This window comes from Chiloscyllium plagiosum, unplaced genomic scaffold (assembly GCF_037043375.1).
Source record: "Chiloscyllium plagiosum isolate Xiang-an unplaced genomic scaffold, Cpla_swu_hap1 HiC_scaffold_21, whole genome shotgun sequence".
NCBI classification, from domain to species: Eukaryota; Metazoa; Chordata; class Chondrichthyes; order Orectolobiformes; family Hemiscylliidae; genus Chiloscyllium; species Chiloscyllium plagiosum.
In genome coordinates, this window is record NW_028270159.1 from 55,829,772 (window position 1) to 55,854,937 (window position 25,166).

At 44.7% G+C, this 25,166-nt stretch overlaps 1 protein-coding gene across 1 annotated transcript; it reads left to right on the forward strand.

The window, feature by feature from the left end:
* The first annotated feature begins 1,626 nt into the window (after window positions 1-1,626).
* Window positions 1,627-25,166, forward strand: LOC122564639 (lipocalin-like). Its single transcript, XM_087998596.1, has 7 exons — window positions 1,627-1,783; window positions 14,817-14,956; window positions 17,151-17,227; window positions 18,818-18,931; window positions 23,503-23,604; window positions 24,347-24,372; window positions 25,027-25,166. The coding sequence occupies exons 1-6, from the start codon at window positions 1,688-1,690 to the stop codon at window positions 24,370-24,372; spliced, it is 555 nt and encodes a 184-aa protein (XP_087854722.1). The 5' UTR covers window positions 1,627-1,687; the 3' UTR covers window positions 25,027-25,166.

The window sequence follows — 25,166 nt, forward strand, 5'->3', positions numbered from 1 at the left end:
ACCAGACACACTGACTCTCACTGGGGTACAATCCCCCACACAGACTGACTGTCACTGGTATATACTTCCACCCACACTAACTCTCAGTGGGGTATGTTTCCACACACTGTCTCTCAGTGGGGTACAGTTTCAATGCCCCAGTACCCCAGTGTGAGTCAGTGTGTGTCAAACTGTACCCCTGTGTAGTACAGTGGCTCAGTGTTTCGCACTCCCTCACAGCGCCAGGAATATTGGTTCGATTCCAGCCTTGGGCAACTGTCTGTGCGGAGGTTGCACATTCTCCCCGCGTCTGCATGGGTTTCCTTCAGGTACTTCACTTTCCTCCCACAATCCAAAGGTGAATTGAACTTGCTAAATTGCCCATAGTGTTCAGGGATATGTAGTTTAGGCGCTTTAGTCAAGGGTAAATGTAGGGTAAAATGGGAATGGGTCTGGATGGGTTCCTCTTTGGAGGGACAATGTGGGCCGAATGGCCTGTTTCCACACTGTATGGATTTTATGATGATTCAATGGGGTACAGTTCTACACACACCGTGATTATCAGTGGGGTACAGTTCCATACACACTGACTGTGACTAGGGCAGACGACAAAAGTTTGATCAAGAGGGAGAATCTAAAGTATGAGAATAAAATTGTAGAGAGTCAGTGTGTGTGGGACTGTACCCCAGTGAGAGTCAGTGTGTGTGGGACTGTACACCAGTGAGAGTCAGTGTGTGAGAGACTGTACCCCAGTGAGAGTCACAGTGTGTGGGACTGTATCCCAGTGATAGTCAGTGTGTGTGGGACTGTACCCCAGAGAGAGTCAGTGCATGTGGGACTGTACCCCAGTGAGAATTAGTGTGTGTGGGAATGAGAGTCAGTGGGAGTGGGAGTGGGACTATCCCCCAGTGAGAGTCAATGTGTGTGGGACTGTACCCCAATGAGAGTCAATGTGTGTGGAGCTGTGTCCCAGTGAGAGTCAGTGTCTGTGGGATTGTACCCCAGTGAGAGTCAGTGTGTGTGGGACAGTACCTCAGTGAGAGTCAGTGTGTGAGGGACAGTACCTCAGTGAGAGTCAGATCAGACTCTCACTGGGGCACAGTTCCACGAACACTGTCTCTCACCTCTGTATTGGTCCCACACACACTGACTCTCACTGGGGTACAATCCCACACACACTGACTCTCACTGGGGTACAATCCCACACACACTGACTCTCACTGGGGTACAGCTCCACGAACACTGTCTCTCACCTCTGTATTGGTCCCACACACACTGACTCTCACTGGGACACTGCTCCACAGACACTGACTCTTTATCGATCCTAATATGCTGATTTGGTAATACCCCAATTGTCTAATGATACTTTCCCCACATTAAAAACATGCTACTATCCCAATTGAATCAATTCTGTTACCCACTTAAAATACTGAGACAAGACATAATTGTTTTGTCACATTGACAAGATGTTCGTGAGATTGAGATCTGGTTTTTATGTGTTTAAATGTTCGTGAGATTAATTCTGGTTGTGGTGTGAATCTTAAAACGTCTAGCAGCCAGTGCCGTGTGATTTAAATGAGTTCAGCATGTTGCGTCTGTGACTTATTCAACAGCTGTGGTTCTCTCTCCTCTATAAATACAAGATCTCAGACGACTGCGAACAAGAAACATTTCTGACAGTCTGTGAGTCTCAGCAGGATCTACAAGGATGAACAAGCTGGTATTGTGTGCCACTCTGGCACTGTTCTGGTCAGCTGTCGTGTCTGGGGAAATCCAAGTTCAGCCCAACTTCAACCTCGAGCAGGTACCAGGGTTTATTACAGTCCCCTGACAGGAGGACTTTTATCACTGGGAGCCAACTGATGGGATGGAACTGAAACCAGGAGAAGAGCAGAAAGCTCCAGCATGCCCTGACAGTGAGAAAGAGGGTTGTAGGAGAGGGTTTGGTGGCTTGACAATGTTTGGGGCAGGAAGCAATGAGGGAATTTCTATGTGAGAGAGGAGGAGGGTGGGTTCAGTGATTAGCTGAGGAACTTGGTGGTTGAGAGAGCGTCTGTGTTGTGAAGGACGAGGGGTGGTTTGAGTTTCTGAGGTGTGTTTTTAGAAGCCACTGCAGGTATCGCGTTCTTCCTCAGTTTCCTGTCAGTGGATGGGCAGGAATTTGGGAATCGTCAATTTGTTTGAGGTGGGAGGAGGGAATGTCAGTTGGATTGCCTTGACTTTGTGCACGAGTGATATTGTAGGGGGTACAGATTCCTAGTTGGAATCCCCTGTGAGCTTTGTCAGGCTCCATGGAGGGCAGGTGTATCCAGGTCGAGGATACCAATTGAACTTGGACATGAGTTCAGTGAAGTCTCTGCTGTACATGTCAACAAGTTCTCATGATCTCAGCAGTGACCCAAGCAATTTACATGCCTGTGAATTCACAAAGAGCTCACTCTGACTGGACACTTCCAATGCCCTCTCCATCACCCTACCCTTCCAACACTGCAATTGCCCCCTCTGATATTTCCTGCCCTCCATCCTAAACCTTCCACCTTCTGATTATCTTCTCCTCTTATTTCTGATTGCCCACTTCTCCCTCACATGGGACTGCAAATTGCCCCTCCACTCTCCCCGCTCTTTGCTCTCACCACCCCCCCATAATTGTGCTCTCCCCAATTTAAGCCTCAGATTGTCCACTCTGTGGGGGTGAGAAATGCTGCTTAACCCAGTTGAATGAAGAGACGATGGCCTGCACACTTTCTGTGCTTTTTCACAGTATCAGAGACCGTGAGCAGCAAGTTACGGTAATATAGAAATGGAATCAAGTGCTTGCTGCAGAAATACACTTCCTACAGTCAGTTACTGACACTGGGACATGGAGATTGCTGAACTAAACCTTGCTGTGGAAAGGTATTTAAAGGAATTTTCTAGCAGGTCTAGGGTTGCTTGCAAATTGTTTTTGTTTTAAAAATCTCATTCTATTTTTTGCATTGTTTGAACTCAACATCTGCAATATTGATTCGACTAATTTTCTGCTTATTGCTCCCTGAGGCAAGAACTGCATTGTACTGTGCTAATCCTCCTGCCATTCTGTTATCGAAAGGATGAATGAAAGATGAACTGCAAGTACTTCAGAGAGGCTTGTAGAAAGCTCTCAGTCACCAAAACAGACATACAGCTCCCAATCACCCTATCGATTACAGCTCCCAATCACCATATCGATTACAGCTCCCAATCACCCTATCGATTACAGCTCCCACTCACCCCATCGATTACAGCTCCCAATCACCCCATCGATTACAGCTCCCAATCACCCTATCGATTACAGCTCCCACTCACCCCATCGATTACAGCTCCCAATCACCCCATCGATTACAGCTCCCAATCACCATATCGATTACAGCTCCCAATCACCCCATCGATTACAGCTCCCACTCACCCTATCGATTACAGCTCCCAATCACCCCATCGATTACAGCTCCCAATCACCCTATCGATTACAGCTCCCACTCACCCCATCGATTACAGCTCCCAATCACCCCATCAATTACATCTCCCAATCTCGCTATCGATTACAGCTCCCAATCACCCCATCAATTACAGCTCCCAATCACCCTATCGATTACAGCTCCTTATTACCCTATCCATTACAGCTCCCAATCACCCTATCGATTACAGCTCCTTATTACCCTATCGATTACAGCTCCCAATCACGCTATTGATTACAGCTCCCAATCGCCCTATCGATTACAGCTCCCAATCACGCTATTGATTACAGCTCCCAATCACGCTATTGATTACAGCTCCCAATCACGCTATTGATTACAGCTCCCAATCACCCTATCAATTACAGCTCCTTATCACCCTATCGACTACAGCTCCCAATCACCCTATCAATTACAGCTCCCAATCACCCTATCAATTACAGCTCCTTATTACCCTATCAATTACAGCTCCTTATTACCCTATCGATTACAGCGTCCAATCACCCTATCGATTACAGCTCCTTATTACCCTATCGATTACAGCTCCCAATCACGCTATTGATTACAGCTCCCAATCACCCTATCGATTACAGCTCCCAATCACCCTATCAATTACAGCTCCTTATTACCCAATCAATTACAGCTCCTTATTACCCTATCGATTACAGCTCCCAATCACCCTATCAATTACAGCTCCTTATTACCCAATCGATTACAGCTCCCAATCACGCTATTGATTACAGCTCCCAATCATGCTAACGATTACAGCTTCCAATCACCCTATCGATTACAGCTCCCAATCACCCTATCGATTACAGCTCCTTATTACCCTATTCATTACAGATCCCAATCACGCTATTGATTACAGCTCCCAATCACCCTATCGATTACAGCTCCCAATCACCCTGTCGATTACAGCTCCTTATTACCCTATCGATTACAGCTCCCAATCACGCTATTGATTACAGCTCCCAATCACCCTATCGATTAAAGCTCCCAATCACCCTATCAATTACAGCTCCTTATTACCCTATCAATTACAGCTCCTTATTACCCTATCGATTACAGCTCCCAATCACCCTATCAATTAGAGCTCCTTATTACCCAATCGATTACAGCTCCCAATCACGCTATTGATTACAGCTCCCAATTATGCTAACGATTACAGCTCCCAATCACCCTATCAATTACAGCTCCTTATTACCCTATCAATTACAGCTCCTTATTACCCTATCGATTACAGCTCCCAATCACCCTATCAATTACAGCTCCTTATTACCCTATCAATTACAGCTCCTTATTACCCTATCGATTACAGCTCCCAATCACCCTATCAATTAGAGCACCTTATTACCCAATCGATTACAGCTCCCAATCACCCTATCGATTACAGCTCCCAATCACCCTATCGATTACAGCTCCTTATTACCCTATTCATTACAGATCCCAATCACGCTATTGATTACAGCTCCCACTCACCCTAGCGATTACAGCTCCCAATCACCCTGTCGATTACAGCTCCTTATTACCCTATCGATTACAGCTCCCAATCACGCTATTGATTACAGCTCCCAATCACCCTATCGATTACAGATCCCAATCACCCTCTCAATTACAGCTCCCAATCACCCTATCGATTACAGCTCCCAATCACCCTATCGATTACAGCTCCCAATCACGCCATCGATTACAGCTCCCAATCACGCTATCGATTACAGCTCCCAATCACCCTATCAATTACAGCTCCTTATTACCCAATCGATTACAGCTCCCAATCACCCTATCAATTACAGCTCCTTATTATCCTATCGATTACAGATCCCAATCACCCTATCAATTACAGCTCCCAATCACCCTATCAATTACAGCTCCTTATTACCCTATCAATTACAGCTCCTTATTACCCTATCAATTACAGCTCCCAATCACCCTATCGATTACAGCTCCCAATCACCCTATCAATTACAGCTCCTTATTACCCTATCGATTACAGCTCCCAATCACACTATCAATTACAGCTCCCAATCTCCCTATCAATTCCAGCTCCCAATCACCCTATTGATTACAGCTCCTTATTACCCTATCGATTTCAGCTCCTTATTACCCTATCGATTACAGCTCCTTATTACCCTATTGATTACAGCTCCCAATCACCCTATCAATTACAGCTCCTTATTACCCTATCAATTACAGCTCCCAATCACCCTATCAATTACAGCTCCCAATCACCCTATCGATTACAGCTCCTTATTACCCTATCGATTTCAGCTCCTTATTACCCTATCAATTACAGCTCCCAATCACCCTATCAATTACAGCTCCCAATCACCCTATCAATTACAGCTCCTTATTACCCTATCAATTACAGCTCCTTATTACCCTATCAATTACAGCTCCCAATCACCCTATCGATTACAGCTCCTTATTACCCTATCAATTACAGCTCCTTATTACCCTATCGATTACAGCTCCCAATCACCCTATCAATTACAGCTCCTTATTACCCAATCGATTACAGCTCCCAATCACGCTATTGATTACAGCTCCCAATCATGCTAACGATTACAGCTTCCAATCACCCTATCGATTACAGCTCCCAATCACCCTATCGATTACAGCTCCTTATTACCCTATTCATTACAGATCCCAATCACGCTATTGATTACAGCTCCCAATCACCCTATCGATTACAGCTCCCAATCACCCTGTCGATTACAGCTCCTTATTACCCTATCGATTACAGCTCCCAATCACGCTATTGATTACAGCTCCCAATCACCCTATCGATTACAGCTCCCAATCACCCTATCAATTACAGCTCCTTATTACCCTATCGATTACAGCTCCCAATCACCCTATCAATTAGAGCTCCTTATTACCCAATCGATTACAGCTCCCAATCACGCTATTGATTACAGCTCCCAATTATGCTAACGATTACAGCTCCCAATCACCCTATCAATTACAGCTCCTTATTACCCTATCGATTACAGCTCCCAATCACCCTATCAATTACAGCTCCTTATTACCCTATCAATTACAGCTCCTTATTACCCTATCGATTACAGCTCCCAATCACCCTATCAATTACAGCTCCTTATTACCCTACCAATTACAGCTCCTTATTACCCTATCGATTACAGCTCCCAATCACCCTATCAATTACAGCTCCTTATTACCCAATCGATTACAGCTCCCAATCACCCTATCGATTACAGCTCCCAATCACCCTATCGATTACAGCTCCTTATTACCCTATTCATTACAGATCCCAATCACGCTATTGATTACAGCTCCCACTCACCCTAGCGATTACAGCTCCCAATCACCCTGTCGATTACAGCTCCTTATTACACTATCGATTACAGCTCCCAATCACGCTATTGATTACAGCTCCCAATCACCCTATCGATTACAGATCCCAATCACCCTCTCAATTACAGCTCCCAATCACCCTATCGATTACAGCTCCCAATCACCCTATCGATTACAGCTCCCAATCACGCCATCGATTACAGCTCCCAATCACGCTATCGATTACAGCTCCCAATCACCCTATCAATTACAGCTCCTTATTACCCTATCGATTACAGCTCCCAATCACCCTATCAATTACAGCTCTCAATCACCCTATCAATTACAGCTCCTTATTACCCTATCAATTACAGCTCCCAATCACCCTATCAATTACAGCTCCCAATCACCCTATCGATTACAGCTCCTTATTACCCTATCAATTACAGCTCCTTATTACCCTATCGATTACAGCTCCCAATCACCCTATCAATTACAGCTCCTTATTACCCAATCGATTACAGCTCCCAATCACGCTATTGATTACAGCTCCCAATCATGCTAACGATTACAGCTTCCAATCACCCTATCGATTACAGCTCCCAATCACCCTATCGATTACAGCTCCTTATTACCCTATTCATTACAGATCCCAATCACGCTATTGATTACAGCTCCCAATCACCCTATCGATTACAGCTCCCAATCACCCTGTCGATTACAGCTCCTTATTACCCTATCGATTACAGCTCCCAATCACGCTATTGATTACAGCTCCCAATCACCCTATCGATTAAAGCTCCCAATCACCCTATCAATTACACCTCCTTATTACCCTATCAATTACAGCTCCTTATTACCCTATCGATTACAGCTCCCAATCACCCTATCAATTACAGCTCCTTATTACCCTATCGATTACAGCTCCCAATCACCCTATCAATTAGAGCTCCTTATTACCCAATCGATTACAGCTCCCAATCACGCTATTGATTACAGCTCCCAATTATGCTAACGATTACAGCTCCCAATCACCCTATCAATTACAGCTCCTTATTACCCTATCGATTACAGCTCCCAATCACCCTATCAATTACAGCTCCTTATTACCCTATCAATTACAGCTCCTTATTACCCTATCGATTACAGCTCCCAATCACCCTATCAATTACAGCTCCTTATTACCCTACCAATTACAGCTCCTTATTACCCTATCGATTACAGCTCCCAATCACCCTATCAATTACAGCTCCTTATTACCCAATCGATTACAGCTCCCAATCACCCTATCGATTACAGCTCCCAATCACCCTATCGATTACAGCTCCTTATTACCCTATTCATTACAGATCCCAATCACGCTATTGATTACAGCTCCCACTCACCCTAGCGATTACAGCTCCCAATCACCCTGTCGATTACAGATCCTTATTACACTATCGATTACAGCTCCCAATCACGCTATTGATTACAGCTCCCAATCACCCTATCGATTACAGATCCCAATCACCCTCTCAATTACAGCTCCCAATCACCCTATCGATTACAGCTCCCAATCACCCTATCGATTACAGCTCCCAATCACGCCATCGATTACAGCTCCCAATCACGCTATCGATTACAGCTCCCAATCACCCTATCAATTACAGCTCCTTATTACCCAATCGATTACAGCTCCCAATCACCCTATCAATTACAGCTCCTTATTACCCTATCGATTACAGCTCCCAATCACCCTATCAATTACAGCTCTCAATCACCCTATCAATTACAGCTCCTTATTACCCTATCAATTACAGCTCCCAATCACCCTATCAATTACAGCTCCCAATCACCCTATCGATTACAGCTCCTTATTACCCTATCAATTACAGCTCCTTATTACCCTATCGATTACAGCTCCCAATCACCCTATCAATTACAGCTCCTTATTACCCAATCGATTACAGCTCCCAATCACGCTATTGATTACAGCTCCCAATCATGCTAACGATTACAGCTTCCAATCACCCTATCGATTACAGCTCCCAATCACCCTATCGATTACAGCTCCTTATTACCCTATTCATTACAGATCCCAATCACGCTATTGATTACAGCTCCCAATCACCCTATCGATTACAGCTCCCAATCACCCTGTCGATTACAGCTCCTTATTACCCTATCGATTACAGCTCCCAATCACGCTATTGATTACAGCTCCCAATCACCCTATCGATTAAAGCTCCCAATCACCCTATCAATTACACCTCCTTATTACCCTATCAATTAGAGCTCCTTATTACCCAATCGATTACAGCTCCCAATCACGCTATTGATTACAGCTCCCAATTATGCTAACGATTACAGCTCCCAATCACCCTATCAATTACAGCTCCTTATTACCCTATCGATTACAGCTCCCAATCACCCTATCAATTACAGCTCCTTATTACCCTATCAATTACAGCTCCTTATTACCCTATCGATTACAGCTCCCAATCACCCTATCAATTACAGCTCCTTATTACCCTACCAATTACAGCTCCTTATTACCCTATCGATTACAGCTCCCAATCACCCTATCAATTACAGCTCCTTATTACCCAATCGATTACAGCTCCCAATCACCCTATCGATTACAGCTCCCAATCACCCTATCGATTACAGCTCCTTATTACCCTATTCATTACAGATCCCAATCACGCTATTGATTACAGCTCCCACTCACCCTAGCGATTACAGCTCCCAATCACCCTGTCGATTACAGCTCCTTATTACACTATCGATTACAGCTCCCAATCACGCTATTGATTACAGCTCCCAATCACCCTATCGATTACAGATCCCAATCACCCTCTCAATTACAGCTCCCAATCACCCTATCGATTACAGCTCCCAATCACCCTATCGATTACAGCTCCCAATCACGCCATCGATTACAGCTCCCAATCACCCTATCAATTACAGCTCCTTATTACCCAATCGATTACAGCTCCCAATCACCCTATCAATTACAGCTCCTTATTACCCTATCAATTACAGCTCTCAATCACCCTATCAATTACAGCTCCTTATTACCCTATCAATTACAGCTCCCAATCACCCTATCAATTACAGCTCCCAATCACCCTATCGATTACAGCTCCTTATTACCCTATCAATTACAGCTCCTTATTACCCTATCGATTACAGCTCCCAATCACCCTATCAATTACAGCTCCTTATTACCCAATCGATTACAGCTCCCAATCACGCTATTGATTACAGCTCCCAATCATGCTAACGATTACAGCTTCCAATCACCCTATCGATTACAGCTCCCAATCACCCTATCGATTACAGCTCCTTATTACCCTATTCATTACAGATCCCAATCACGCTATTGATTACAGCTCCCAATCACCCTATCGATTACAGCTCCCAATCACCCTGTCGATTACAGCTCCTTATTACCCTATCGATTACAGCTCCCAATCACGCTATTGATTACAGCTCCCAATCACCCTATCGATTAAAGCTCCCAATCACCCTATCAATTACACCTCCTTATTACCCTATCAATTACAGCTCCTTATTACCCTATCGATTACAGCTCCCAATCACCCTATCAATTACAGCTCCTTATTACCCTATCGATTACAGCTCCCAATCACCCTATCAATTAGAGCTCCTTATTACCCAATCGATTACAGCTCCCAATCACGCTATTGATTACAGCTCCCAATTATGCTAACGATTACAGCTCCCAATCACCCTATCAATTACAGCTCCTTATTACCCTATCGATTACAGCTCCCAATCACCCTATCAATTACAGCTCCTTATTACCCTATCAATTACAGCTCCTTATTACCCTATCGATTACAGCTCCCAATCACCCTATCAATTACAGCTCCTTATTACCCTACCAATTACAGCTCCTTATTACCCTATCGATTACAGCTCCCAATCACCCTATCAATTGCAGCTCCTTATTACCCAATCGATTACAGCTCCCAATCACCCTATCGATTACAGCTCCCAATCACCCTATCGATTACAGCTCCTTATTACCCTATTCATTACAGATCCCAATCACGCTATTGATTACAGCTCCCACTCACCCTAGCGATTACAGCTCCCAATCACCCTGTCGATTACAGCTCCTTATTACACTATCGATTACAGCTCCCAATCACGCTATTGATTACAGCTCCCAATCACCCTATCGATTACAGATCCCAATCACCCTCTCAATTACAGCTTCCAATCACCCTATCGATTACAGCTCCCAATCACCCTATCGATTACAGCTCCCAATCACGCCATCGATTACAGCTCCCAATCACGCTATCGATTACAGCTCCCAATCACCCTATCAATTACAGCTCCTTATTACCCAATCGATTACAGCTCCCAATCACCCTATCAATTACAGCTCCTTATTACCCTATCGATTACAGCTCCCAATCACCCTATCAATTACAGCTCTCAATCACCCTATCAATTACAGCTCCTTATTACCCTATCAATTACAGCTCCCAATCACCCTATCAATTACAGCTCCCAATCACCCTATCGATTACAGCTCCTTATTACCCTATCAATTACAGCTCCTTATTACCCTATCGATTACAGCTCCCAATCACCCTATCAAATACAGCTCCTTATTACCCAATCGATTACAGCTCCCAATCACGCTATTGATTACAGCTCCCAATCATGCTAACGATTACAGCTTCCAATCACCCTATCGATTACAGCTCCCAATCACCCTATCGATTACAGCTCCTTATTACCCTATTCATTACAGATCCCAATCACGCTATTGATTACAGCTCCCAATCCCCCTATCGATTACAGCTCCCAATCACCCTGTCGATTACAGCTCCTTATTACCCTATCGATTACAGCTCCCAATCACGCTATTGATTACAGCTCCCAATCACCCTATCGATTAAAGCTCCCAATCACCCTATCAATTACACCTCCTTATTACCCTATCAATTACAGCTCCTTATTACCCTATCGATTACAGCTCCCAATCACCCTATCAATTACAGCTCCTTATTACCCTATCGATTACAGCTCCCAATCACCCTATCAATTAGAGCTCCTTATTACCCAATCGATTACAGCTCCCAATCACGCTATTGATTACAGCTCCCAATTATGCTAACGATTACAGCTCCCAATCACCCTATCAATTACAGCTCCTTATTACCCTATCGATTACAGCTCCCAATCACCCTATCAATTACAGCTCCTTATTACCCTATCAATTACAGCTCCTTATTACCCTATCGATTACAGCTCCCAATCACCCTATCAATTACAGCTCCTTATTACCCTACCAATTACAGCTCCTTATTACCCTATCGATTACAGCTCCCAATCACCCTATCAATTACAGCTCCTTATTACCCAATCGATTACAGCTCCCAATCACCCTATCGATTACAGCTCCCAATCACCCTATCGATTACAGCTCCTTATTACCCTATTCATTACAGATCCCAATCACGCTATTGATTACAGCTCCCACTCACCCTAGCGATTACAGCTCCCAATCACCCTGTCGATTACAGCTCCTTATTACACTATCGATTACAGCTCCCAATCACGCTATTGATTACAGCTCCCAATCACCCTATCGATTACAGATCCCAATCACCCTCTCAATTACAGCTCCCAATCACCCTATCGATTACAGCTCCCAATCACCCTATCGATTACAGCTCCCAATCACGCCATCGATTACAGCTCCCAATCACGCTATCGATTACAGCTCCCAATCACCCTATCAATAACAGCTCCTTATTACCCAATCGATTACAGCTCCCAATCACCCTATCAATTACAGCTCCTTATTACCCTATCGATTACAGCTCCCAATCACCCTATCAATTACAGCTCTCAATCACCCTATCAATTACAGCTCCTTATTACCCTATCAATTACAGCTCCCAATCACCCTATCGATTACAGCTCCCAATCACCCTATCAATTACAGCTCCTTATTACCCTATTGATTACAGCTCCCAATCACCCTATCAATTACAGCTCCTTATTACCCTATCAATTACAGCTCCCAATCACCCTATCAATTACAGCTCCCAATCACCCTATCGATTACAGCTCCTTATTACCCTATCAATTACAGCTCCTTATTACCCTATCAATTACAGCTCCCAATCACCCTAACAATTACAGCTCCCAATCTCCGTATCGATTACAGCTCCTTATTACCCTATCGATTTCAGCTCCTTATTACCCTTTTGATTTCAGCTCCTTATTACCCTTTCGATTTCAGCTCCTTATTACCCTATCGATTACAGCTCCCAATCACCCTGTCAATTACAGCTCCTTATTACCCTATCGATTACAGCTCCCAATCACCCTGTCAATTACAGCTCCTTATTACCCCATCGATTACAGCTCCCAATCACCCTATCAATTACAGCTCCTTATCACCCTATCAATTACAGCTCCCTATCACCCTATCAATTACATCTCCCAATCACCCTGTCAATTACAGCTCCTTATTACCCTATCGATTACAGCTCCCAATCACCTTGTCAATTACAGCTCCCTATTACCCCATCGATTACAGCTCCCAATCACCCTGTCAATTACAGCTCCTTATTACCCAATCGATTACAGCTCCCAATCACCCTATCAATTACAGCTCCTTATTATCCTATCGATTACAGCTCCCAATCACGCTATTGATTACAGCCCCCAATCACCCTATAGATTACAGCTCCCAATCACCCTATCGATTACAGCTCCCAATCACGCTATTGATTACAGCTCCCAATCACGCTATTGATTACAGCTCCCAATCACGCTAGCGATTACAGCTCCCAATCACCCTATCGATTACAGCTCCCAATCACGCTATTGATTACAGCTCCCAATCTCGCTATTGATTACAGCTCCCAATCTCGCTATTGATTACAGCTCCCAATCACGCTCGCGATTACAGCTCCCAATCACCCTTTCGATTACAGCTCCTAATCACGCTATTGATTACAGCTCCCAATCTCGCTACTGATTACAGCTCCCAATCACGCTATTGATTACAGCTCCCAATCTCGCTATTGATTACAGCTCCCAATCTCGCTATCGATTACAGCTCCCAATCACCCTATCGATTACAGCTCCCAATCACCCTATCGATTACAGCTCCCAATCACCCTATCGATTACAGCTCCCAATCTCGCTATTGATTACAGCTCCCAATCTCGCTATTGATTACAGCTCCCAATCACGCTATTGATTACAGCTCCCAATCTCGCTATTGATTACAGCTCCCAATCTCGCTATTGATTACAGCTCCCAATCTCGCTATCGATTACAGCTCCCAATCACTCTATCGATTACAGCTCCCAATCACGCTATTGATTACAGCTCCCAATCTCGCTATTGATTACAGCTCCCAATCACGCTATTGATTACAGCTCCCAATCTCGCTATTGATTACAGCTCCCAATCTCGCTATTGATTACAGCTCCCAATCACGCTATTGATTACAGCTCCCAATCACGCTATTGATTACAGCTCCCAATCACGCTAGCGATTACAGCTCCCAATCACCCTATCAATTACAGCTCCTTATCACCCTATCAATTACAGCTCCTTATCACCCTATCGATTACAGCTCCCAATCACCATATCGATTACAGCTCCTGAGCACCTGTATAAACTTACAGCTCCCAAATTCCCAAAAAGACATGCAGCTTCCAAACACTTGTATTGACATACAGCACCTATATATAAGCAAAATCAGAGATACTCAGGGCTTGAAGGAGGATAGTGTGCACATTCAGTAGAATTCATGGGGAGGTAATTATAGATTAGACCATATAGTTTGAAGCAAATACAAGGAAATTACTATTGTCAAACCCATCAGTCATGACCCTTTGTGTTTCAGTTGGCTCTTCAACATCAGACTACCTGCAGTGCTCAAATATGACAATGCCACAGTATGTAAATCCACCACACTCACTCTGTAACTGGCAAAAAGGTACAACAGGACAATCTAGTTTCACTTATCCCAGGGATTATACCTATGTCCATTCTAATGTCAAAGAATCTGTTTCTGTTCAGTTTATAGGGAAATGGTACATCATTGGGATGGCTTCTGATGCGCAATGGTTCACTACAAGGAAGGATAAGTTTAGGATGAGCACAATTCTCATGAAGCCTGCCGAGAACGACAAGGTCGAAACTGTTTTGACAAGAACCAGGTAAGGTTATAAAACCCAAATATACTTCCAATTATAACCCAACTTGAGAGAACAAGCCAATTATTACAATCGCTACACCCACACCATTCATTTTCCACTGAAACACAGTAAGGATTCAGAAATCGTTGTGGGAAAATAAAGTTCAGAAAACATAATTTAATAAAAATTAATTTCCATGAGATTGTCCAAGCTTCCAGTGTTTCACATAATCCTTAAGCATTTTTCCAATAAGGGAAATGAAGAGAGGGTGGAATTGTGGAATAGGGGGAGAGTGTGAGAATGAGGGATATGCGGACAGGGTGGAATCTAAAGCTATTGTTGGTCACTAACTCTGGAGAGGAGACACTGCTCAGATATGTGCAACATTGTTTATGTCCCTCCACAAGTACCCAAGATCCAGTGTACTGAGGTGAAAATGTGTTGCTGGAAAAGCGCAGCAGGTCAGGCAGCATCCAAGGAACAGGAGAATCGACGTTTCAGGCATAAGCCCTTCTTCAGGAATGAGGAAAGTGTACTGAAGACCTGGTGGTGATGATGGAACACTGCACAGAGGTCCTGGTTTATTCTGAGCCTGACTAGTCAGGACCACTCTCATGCAGTACGTCAATGTCTACCTTTCCCCATGGATATTGTACCAGGAAGGTTTTTGTGCCTTCCTGTGTCTCCCACATCAGGACCCAAAGGATGTCTGCTGGTGGATCTTGCTCTGGACATTTTCTGCATGTACAAGGTAGGCAGTGGCTGGATTGAGCAGGTCAATTCAGAGTGGGTCAGTCCAGTTAACATAGTTAACTTGACTGAGTGGGAACAAGGTGTATGTGTGATGATCTTTGCCAGACAGGGGGCAGCGCTCTAGTGTAGGTCTAGTGTTGTGTTAGGAGCACCCAATGTAGACTTAGCAAGTTTTGTACTCAACTCACAGTTTTGCTGTGTTCTTCAGATGCCCCAGAGGACAATGTCCTGACTAGTGTCACTTCCATGTGCATTAAGAATAAAAGAACAAGGGGCAGGAGTAAGCAATTCAGCCCCTTGAGCCTGTTACGCCATTTAATATAATCCTGGTTGATCTGATTTCAGCCTCAACTCTCTGCCCATTCCCTGTAACCCTTCAAGCCATTACTAATTAAAAATCTGTTTATCCCCTCCTTAAATTTATTGTGTCCCAGTGTCTACTGCACTCTGAGGTGTTGCATCCCAAACATCCTCGACTCCAGCACACTGTCCTGCTCCTAAACTGGACAGAGTGCTTCCAACTCGACTCAGGAGAGTTGTTTAAACAGCTTCCCAATGGATGGATTCACAAATGCGTTGGGCAAGGGGGAAGACTGGCCAAAGGCTTAGTGCGAGCCAGAACCCTGTTCAACATCTATCCAAAACAGCTGCCAACTGCCACATCCCATAGCCTTATCCATTCTTGGGATATCTATCCTTGTGCACCTGAAAGCAAACCCTGCACTGTAACATGATACCATTCATAAACAACAGCAGCGCATGACATTTCCCATTGATTCACTTAACAATCCTTTAAAATCCCACCCCAGAATCATCTCCCTCCCGTGGGCGGCACGGTGGCACAGTGGTTAGCACTGCTGCCTCACAGCACCAGAGACCCGGGTTCAATTCCCGCCTCAGGCGACTGACTGTGTGGAGTTTGCACGTTCTCCCCATGTCTGCGTGGGTTTCCTCTGGGTGCTCCGGTTTCCTCCCACAGTCCAAAGATGTGCAGGTTAGGTGAATTGGCCATGCTAAATTGTCAGTAGTGTTAGGTAAGGGATAAATGTAGGGGTATGGGTGGGTTGCGCTTCGGCGGGTCAGTGTGGACTTGTTGGGCCGAAGGGCTTGTTTCCACACTGTAAGTAATGTAATGTAATGTTAATACTTCCCACCCAGTCTAATCCCACTTTCCCCCTCACTCCCTGCAGCCTTTAATATCCCTCCTAGTCTGATCCCACTCTTGCCCCTCACTCCCCGCATTCTGCAATTTCTCCCTCAGTCTAATCCATTCTCCTGGTCGCTACATAGCCGTTTAGACAAACCCACTCAACTGTGCAGCTCTCATTGTCTAATGACGAGTGGTAGCCTGATTGTTACATATTATCTGAAGGAAAGTTATTATGAGCTTTTGGATTTGGTATGTTTCTGAGAATCACAGAAAGCTTTGCAGTGTATTAATTGCGTCTTTTTATTCCTGCAGGCGGGGGAAATGTTTGCAGATAATCTTCCCTTACAGGATGACAGGACGGGAAGGGCAATTCTTCTTCCACAGTGACCGTCAGTACCCACTTCAATGTGTACTCTTGTGGTGCTTCTGTTTAGCCACAGCCATCTTCCTTTGTTCTTGCCTCAATATCTCTTGTGTTCCCTACTCCTGCTAGCCTTGCCCTTCACACTAACTGGCCCTGAACTCTCGTCATCTCATTTTTGAGAACCTCCCACTTGCCAGACATCCCTTTACCTGTGATTAGCCTCCCCCCAATCAACTTTTGAAAGTTCTGGTCTAATACCATCACAATTGGCCTTGCTCTAATTTATAACTTTAAATCCATGGGCCTATTATTTTCCATAACAATTTTAAAACTAGAATTATGGTCATTGGTCCCAAAGTGCTCCCCTAACACCTTGGTCACTAGCCCTGCCTTATTTCCCAAAAGAAGGTCATCCACACATCGAATGAGAAAATTTTCTTGAACGCATTTAACAAATTCCTCCCCATCAATTGGATTTGGAGACACTGGTGTTGGACTGGGGTGTACAAAGTTAAAACCACCTGATGAAGGAGCAGCGCTCTGAAAGCTAGTGCTTCCAAATAAGCCTGTTGGACTATAACCTGGTGTTGTGTGACTTTTAACATTGTACTCCCCATCAAAGCTCTCAACATTATGGCAATCCCAGTCTATGTTTGGAGAGTTAAAATCCCCTCCTATTAAAACCCTATTATTCTTGCAGCTATTGTGATCTCCCTCCAGATTTGCTCCTCAGTTTCCCTCTGACTATCGGGGGGCTTTTCATCCATCCCATAAAAAGATCACCTCCTTATTTCGCAGTTCCATTCATATAGCTTCACTGAACAATTCCCCTCCCTAAGTACAGCCGTGATGTTTTCCCTGGGGCAGCATGGTTGCTCAGTGAATAGCACTGCTGCCTCACAGTGCCAGGGACCCAGGTTCAATTCCCGCCTCGGGCAACTGTCTGTGTGGAGTTTGCACATTCTTCCCGTATCTGCATGGGTTTCCTCTGGGTGCTCCGGTTTCCTCCCACAGTCCAAAGATGTGCAGGTTAGGTGAATTGGCCATGCTACATTGCCCGCAGTAGTAGGTGCATTAGTCAGGGGTAAATGTAGGGGAATGAGTCTGTGTGGGATGCTCTTCGGAGGGTCGGTGTGGCCTTGTTGGGCCGAAGGGCCTGTTTCCACACTGTAGGGAATCTAATCTAATCAAAAATGCGACTCCCCATTCTCTCTTGCCTTCCATTCTATCCTTCCAGCATGTACCCAGGAACATTAAGCTATTATTTCTGTCCGTCCCTCTGCCACCTTTCTGTAATAGCTGTGATATCCCAGCCCCGTGTTCCCATGTGTTCATGTGTCAGGTATGGAATTGAAATAAATGCATTTTAATTCATCAGTCTTCCCTCATTTTCTGATGGAATTGCTATTGTCACGAAACGTTCTGATGTGTGCAAGATGAAAGCATTCGTTGACCTGGTCTTTTGACAGCAGGACTGAATTATTAATTGTTTGGTTTACCAAGAGATTAGTGTTCTAAACTCTCTCTCAAACTCTCTCTCCTATTTCATATATTGCTGTGTCCAGGTCTATGGCGAATATTACACGACATGTAATATGTTACTGTCTCTGTTCAGGTTGGAACAATGACCATGACGTATATGTGACAGAAACGAACTATGATGAATATGCTTTGATACACAACACCATCGTGAAAGGGCCAGAAGTCACAACCCTGATAAAGCTGTATGGTAAGAGGCCCTGTTCCTGATATCTTTCACATTAAAGTAAAACTGAGGCCCATAAGGGAATCCAATGGTCAGAGCTAGGAACTGTTGCACTGCCCAGGAAGTGTAACCTCTCCCTTATTTATACTCACCACTGAGTGAATGCTCTATGTGGTCTTGTAGGAAATTGTATTATTTATTGTTACTGCTGAGAAGAAAGTCAGATTTGGACTTCGAGAAGGTGTTTGACAAGATACTTTCGAAAGGTTGGTGGTGGTATATTGGCATGGATTGAGAATTGGCTAATGGGCAGGAAACAGTGAGTGGAATAAAGGGTTCTTCTTCAGGTTAGAGACCTACGGCCCGGGGTGTTCCACAGGGATCAGTGCTGGAATCGCAGTTGTTTTTAATTTATATTAATGAGTTGGAAGAAGGAAGCAAATAAGCTGTAGCTAAGTCTGCACACAATGCAAAAATAAGTGTGAGAGGGATACACACAGTTTACAGAAAAAGATATTGATAGGTTAGGTAGGTGGGCAAAAGATTAGCAAATGGAACATAATGTGAGAAATGTGAAGTTGTTCATCTTGGAAGGGAGAACAAAAGAACAGAATATTATCTAAATGGGAAAAAACTGCAGAAAGCTGGAACATAACGGGACTTGGGTATATGTGGGCATGAAACATAGCAAGCTAGCACACATATGCAGCAGGTAACTAGGAAGTCTAATGGAATGTTGGGCCTTTCTTCAAGGGAGTTGGAAAATATGAGTAGGGAAGTCTCACTGTAACTGTACAAGGTGCTGGTGAGACCACATCTAGTGCACTGAGAGCATTTTGGTCTCCTCTTTTAAGAAATATATTATTTGATTGAGCCAGTTCAGAGAATGTTCACCGGGTTAATCCCTAGCATGGAAGGATTGTCTCACGAGCAAAGGTTAAACAGGTTGGGACTCTACTCACTGGACTTTAGAAAAATGGGCAGTGATCTCATCGAAACATACAGGATTTTTAAAGGGCTTGGAGAGAGTGAGGACTGCAGGTGCTGGAGATCAGAGTCAAAATGTGTGGCGCTGGAAAAGACAGTAAGTCAGGCAGCATCCAAGGAGCAGGAGAGTTGATATTTCGGGATGAAGGGCTTCTGCCCGAAATGCCGACTCTCCTGCTCCTCAGAGCTGTCTCTTATCCTCCAACTCCCTTGAAATAAGGGCCAACATTCTATTGGCCTTCCTGGTTACCTGCTGCATCTGTGTGCTAGCTTGCTGTGTTTCATGCCCACATGCTCGCAAGTCCCTTTGTATTCCAGCTTCCTGCACTTTTTGATTCTTAAAGAGCTTGACAGGATAAATGCTGAAATGATACCACCTCATGTGAGTGTATGGGACCAGAGGGCATAGTCTCAGAGTAAAGTGGTGCCTTTTTAAGACTGAGATGAGGAGGAAATCCTTCTCTCAGAGAGTTGTGCGTCTTTGGAACTCCCTGATACAGAGAGCTGTGGGAGCAGAGCACTTGTGTATAGTTAAGGCTGAGACAGATTGATTAGTCAGAGAATTAAGGCTTATGGGGATGTGAGGAACATGGGATCAGCCATGATCTGATTGAATATCAGAGCAGGTGCAAGGGGCTGAATGGCCTCCTCCTGTTCCTATTTCTTATGGTCTTATGGTCTTGTATGCCCAGCAGACTGTGCCCCTGAGTCCAGTTTAGATCAAATACACCAGTCTCAGATTTGGTGGAATGCACAGTGAACATTTTCTTGGTAAATCCTTTCAGTTGTCACAGTCTGCCTCCTCAGTGACAGTGTCAAGTACAAGGGGTGCCAGGCTGTGCCCTCAAGCTGGGTATTTCCCTGGCCTGCTGTTGGTGAGGAATTTGTGGTGAAGATGGAAAACAGCTGATATTGGTGTTGACACACATCAGGAACTGTCATGTTGCTGACTGGCTTCCCGTTCCCATGTCCATCTCTCCATCATCACAGCAATGGTCCTAGTCATCCCTGAACAGCTCCACTCCCCTCTATTTGAAAGGAATGAGGAGTTTTGTATCCAGAACCCACCCCCACAATATGCCAGTCCTGGCCCTTGATTCAGGTGTTAATGTGCTCACATCTCCAGCAGTGAGAGAAGGAGAATGATCAGATGAGATGGGAATGGGTGCAGGAGCACTTGTGGGCATGCATAACATACCAGATGATGAGTGTGCTAATGAGTTAAATTTCTGTCTGTGTCTGTGTAACATTCCTCCCACATGTACAGGTTAGGGTGGATTGGCCATGCTAAATTGTCCCATAGTGCCCAGGGATGTGCAGGTCAGGGTGGATTGGCCAAGCTAAATTGTCCCATAGTGCCCAGGGATGTACAGGTTAGGGTGGATCGGCCATGCTAAATTGTCCCATAGTGCCCAGGGATGTGCAGGTTAGGGTGGATTGGCCGTGCTAAATTGTCCCATAGTGCCCAGGGATGTGCAGGTTGGGTGGATTGGCCAAGCTAAATTGTCCCATAGTGCCCAGGGATGTACAGGTTAGGGTGGATCGGCCATGCTAAATTGTCCCATAGTGCCCAGGGATGTGCAGGTTAGGGTGGATTGGCCATGCTAAATTGTCCCATAGTGCCCAGGGATGTGAATGTTAGGGTGGATTGGCAATGCTAAATTGTCCCATAGTGCCCAGGGATGTGTAGGTTAGGGTGGATTGGCAATGCTAAATTGTCCCATAGTGCCCAGGGATGTGCAGGCTAGGGTGGATTGGCCATGCTAAATTGTCCCATAGTTCGCAGGGATGTGTAGGTTAGGGTGGATTGGCCATGCTAAATTGTCCCATAGTGTCCAGGGATGTGCAGGTTGGGTGGATTGGCCGTGCTAAATTGTCCCATAGTGCCCATGGATGTGCAGGTTAGGTGGATTGGCCATGCTAAATTGTCCCATAGTGCCCAGAGATGTGCAGGTTAGGGTGGATTGGCCGTGCTAAATTGTCCCATGGTGCCCAGGGATGTGCAGGTTGGGTGGATTGGCCAAGCTAAATTGTCCCATAGTGCCCAGGGATGTACAGGTTAGGGTGGATTTGCCATGCTAAACTGTCCCATAGTGTCCAGGGATGTGCAGGTTGGGTGGATTGGCCGTGCTAAATTGTCCCATAGTATCCAGGGATGTGCAGGTTAGGGTGGATCGGCCGTGCTAAATTGTCCCATATTGCCCAGGGATGTGCAGGTTAGGGTGGATTGGCCATGCTAAATTGTCCCATAGTACCCAGGGATGTGTAGGTTAGGATGGATTGTCCACGCTAAATTGTCCCATATTGCCCAGGGATGTGCAGGTTAGGGTGGATTGGCCATGCTAAATTGTCCCATAGTATCCAGGGATGTGCAGGTTGGGTGGATTGGCCAAGCTAAATTGTCCCATAGTTCCCAGGGATGTGCAGGTTAGGGTGGATTGGCCATGCTAAATTGTCCCATAGTGCCCAGGGATGTGCAGGTTAGGGTGGATTAGCCGTGCTAAATTGTCCCATAGTGCCCAGGGATGTGCAGGTTAGGGTGGATTAGCCGTGCTAAATTGTCCCATAGTTCCCAGAGATGTGCAGGTTGGGTGGATTGGCCGTGCTAAATTGTCCCATAGTGCCCAGGGATGTGCAGGTTGGGTGGATTGGCCATGCTAAATTGTCCCATAGTGCCCAGGGATGTGCAGGTTGGGTGGATTAGCCATTCTAAATTGTCCCATAGTGCCCAGGGATGTGAAGGTTAGGGTGGATTGGCCATGCTAAATTGTCCCATAGTGTCCAGGGATGTGTAGGTTAGGGTGGATTGGCCATGCTAAATTGTCCCATAGTGCCTAGGGATGTGCAGGTTGGGTGGATTGGTCATGCTAAATTGTCCCATAGTGCCCAGGGATGTGCAGGTTGGGTGGATTGGCCATGCTAAATTGTCCCATAGTGCCCAGGGATGTACAGGTTAGGGTGGATTGGCCATGCTAAATTGTCCCGTAGTGCCCAGGGATGTGCAGGTTGGGTGGATTAGCCATGCTAAATTGTCCCATAGTGCCCATGGCTGTGCAGGTTAGGTGGATTGGCCATGCTAAAGTGTTCTGTAGTCAGCAGGCTATGTAGGTTAGCCATGGTAGATGTGGAGTTACCAGTTTAGGGTGGATTGCTTTTTGGAGGATCAGTGCAAACTTGATGGGCCAAGTGGCCTCCTTCTTTATTGTAGGGATTGTATTTGTTTTCATTTAGCATTATTATGCTTTGGACAGTTTGCATTGGCAATGAGTTCCACTATGTATCTGATACAGGTTCAATGGATGTTGAATCTCACTGGAAGTCAGTTCCATTGAAATCCATTGTTGATAAGATATGGGTTCCACAGTCATTAAAATCACTGACATGGCAGAAATTAAAGGTGACACTGAATATTACTGCATGTACCATATTCCATCAGCACTGCCTATTGTTGGGTAACAGTGTCAGATGATGGCTGTGGTATCTCAGGGATACTGATTATTGCTAGTGTAACAATAAGTGATTGGTTTGTACATTACACTTAAAAAGTGCTGGACATTGATTATATTTTCAGAACGTTAAGTGATGTCTTGATGTTCTTCATGTTACAGGCAGAGCTCAGGAACTGAGACCTGAGCTCCTGGAGAAGTTCAGACAGTATAGCCTGGCACATGGAATGGAGGAAGAGAACATTGTAACTTTTGCTAAGCAAGGTAACTATTATCATGTTGAACGGAAAAGAAATGAACACTCCTGACCATCTGCAGTTAGATAGGTCACACTCTCATACAGTCAAGAAAATGGGAGTGGGTGGAGGCAGGAATACATTAGCTACTGTAGGACTTGAGTTCAATTTTGACTCTTGGTATCTTAAGAGAGTAGATGAGGCCATTCCATCCATCTTGCTTGTTCTGACTCTTTGGAAGAATAATTCAATTAGTCCCATTCCCTTTCCCTCGGTCCAGTAAATCATCTATTTTAACAAATTTTGCCAAGTTTCCTTATGAAAATCAATTTTGAATTTTCTTCCAGATCATACTGACTCATCCTGCTGAAAAAAAACTTATCTCCCTCATTTCTCTTTTCAATTTTACAAAAATTTAGTTTTGGTTTCATTGCGTTATTTAAACATTTGAGACAAACGTCTTCAGGATGTTAGGATTGTTTGGAATTTCACAATGTGTCTTGCTCCCTGATCACTATTGAGTCAACTCACCCTGTGGGAGCACAGCATTCGGAACGTGACTCCTCAGGAATCTTGGCTGATGGACTGAAGTCTTTGGTGTGGGTTTGACTCAGCAAGACAGGGAGATGTTAACTGAAGCAAAAGTGATGGCTGTACTGGTGTAGACACAGATAGGGTGTGGGATTCAGCAGCAGTTTAAGTAACTGAAGGATTGTTTTTCCATTGAAGTATGAAAATTAACCTTTTCTTCTTATTTGATCTCTTTTCAGATGAGTGCAAACCGACCCCTGCTTAGGTCAGTCTTTGTACACTATCTCTGTTTTTTGACAGGCTTTCAGGATTATTGACTGTTCATTGGTCCCTTCCGGCTGGGATAGATGAGATTTCTGGTGATAAGTTGAATCAAGGCCCCAGTAGTGAGATGTTGGACCAAGCCATTACAGCCCTGACAGTCTGAATGCCTAGTATTGGATGCAGTCAGGTGTTTGGTAACTGGCCAGTCATCAGGGTCAATCATGGCATTGGAGCAGGAAGCATTACAGTACCCAACGTGGTATGGTAGCCTGAAGTGGACCAATTTCAGGTCCATGCTGGTGAATAACATGGTTTTAACTAGCTTAACTGTGGTGGTACCCATAAAGGCCTGACTTTTGTCATATGGTCCTTACCATTCAAAATGTGTAAGCAATTCTATGGAGAGAGAATGACCACCTAATGATTACATATGAAAAATTCTGAAAACTCAACAAAGGAAAATCTAAACTCCCTTCTTCAAAAGACAGAGTGCCCTGGGGATCAATTGGAGGTTTCAAGACTGAGATCAACAGATTTTATTTCGAGGGGTGATGGGGGAATCGAAGATTACTGAGCAGAGCTATGGAACTGGAGGTTTGGGACTGTTCAAGTAATGGGGACACAGAGCTAATTACAATTTTGAATCTTTCTGCAGGACTGAACAGCCGGGTCTGTGCTAAAGTAACTACACAGGAGGAAATAGTTGCATTACCAACCTGCTCCACGCCTTTGATCACTCAAACATTGTAGACTGCATTTACACAGCCAGCAATTAATAAAATCACCATAATCACA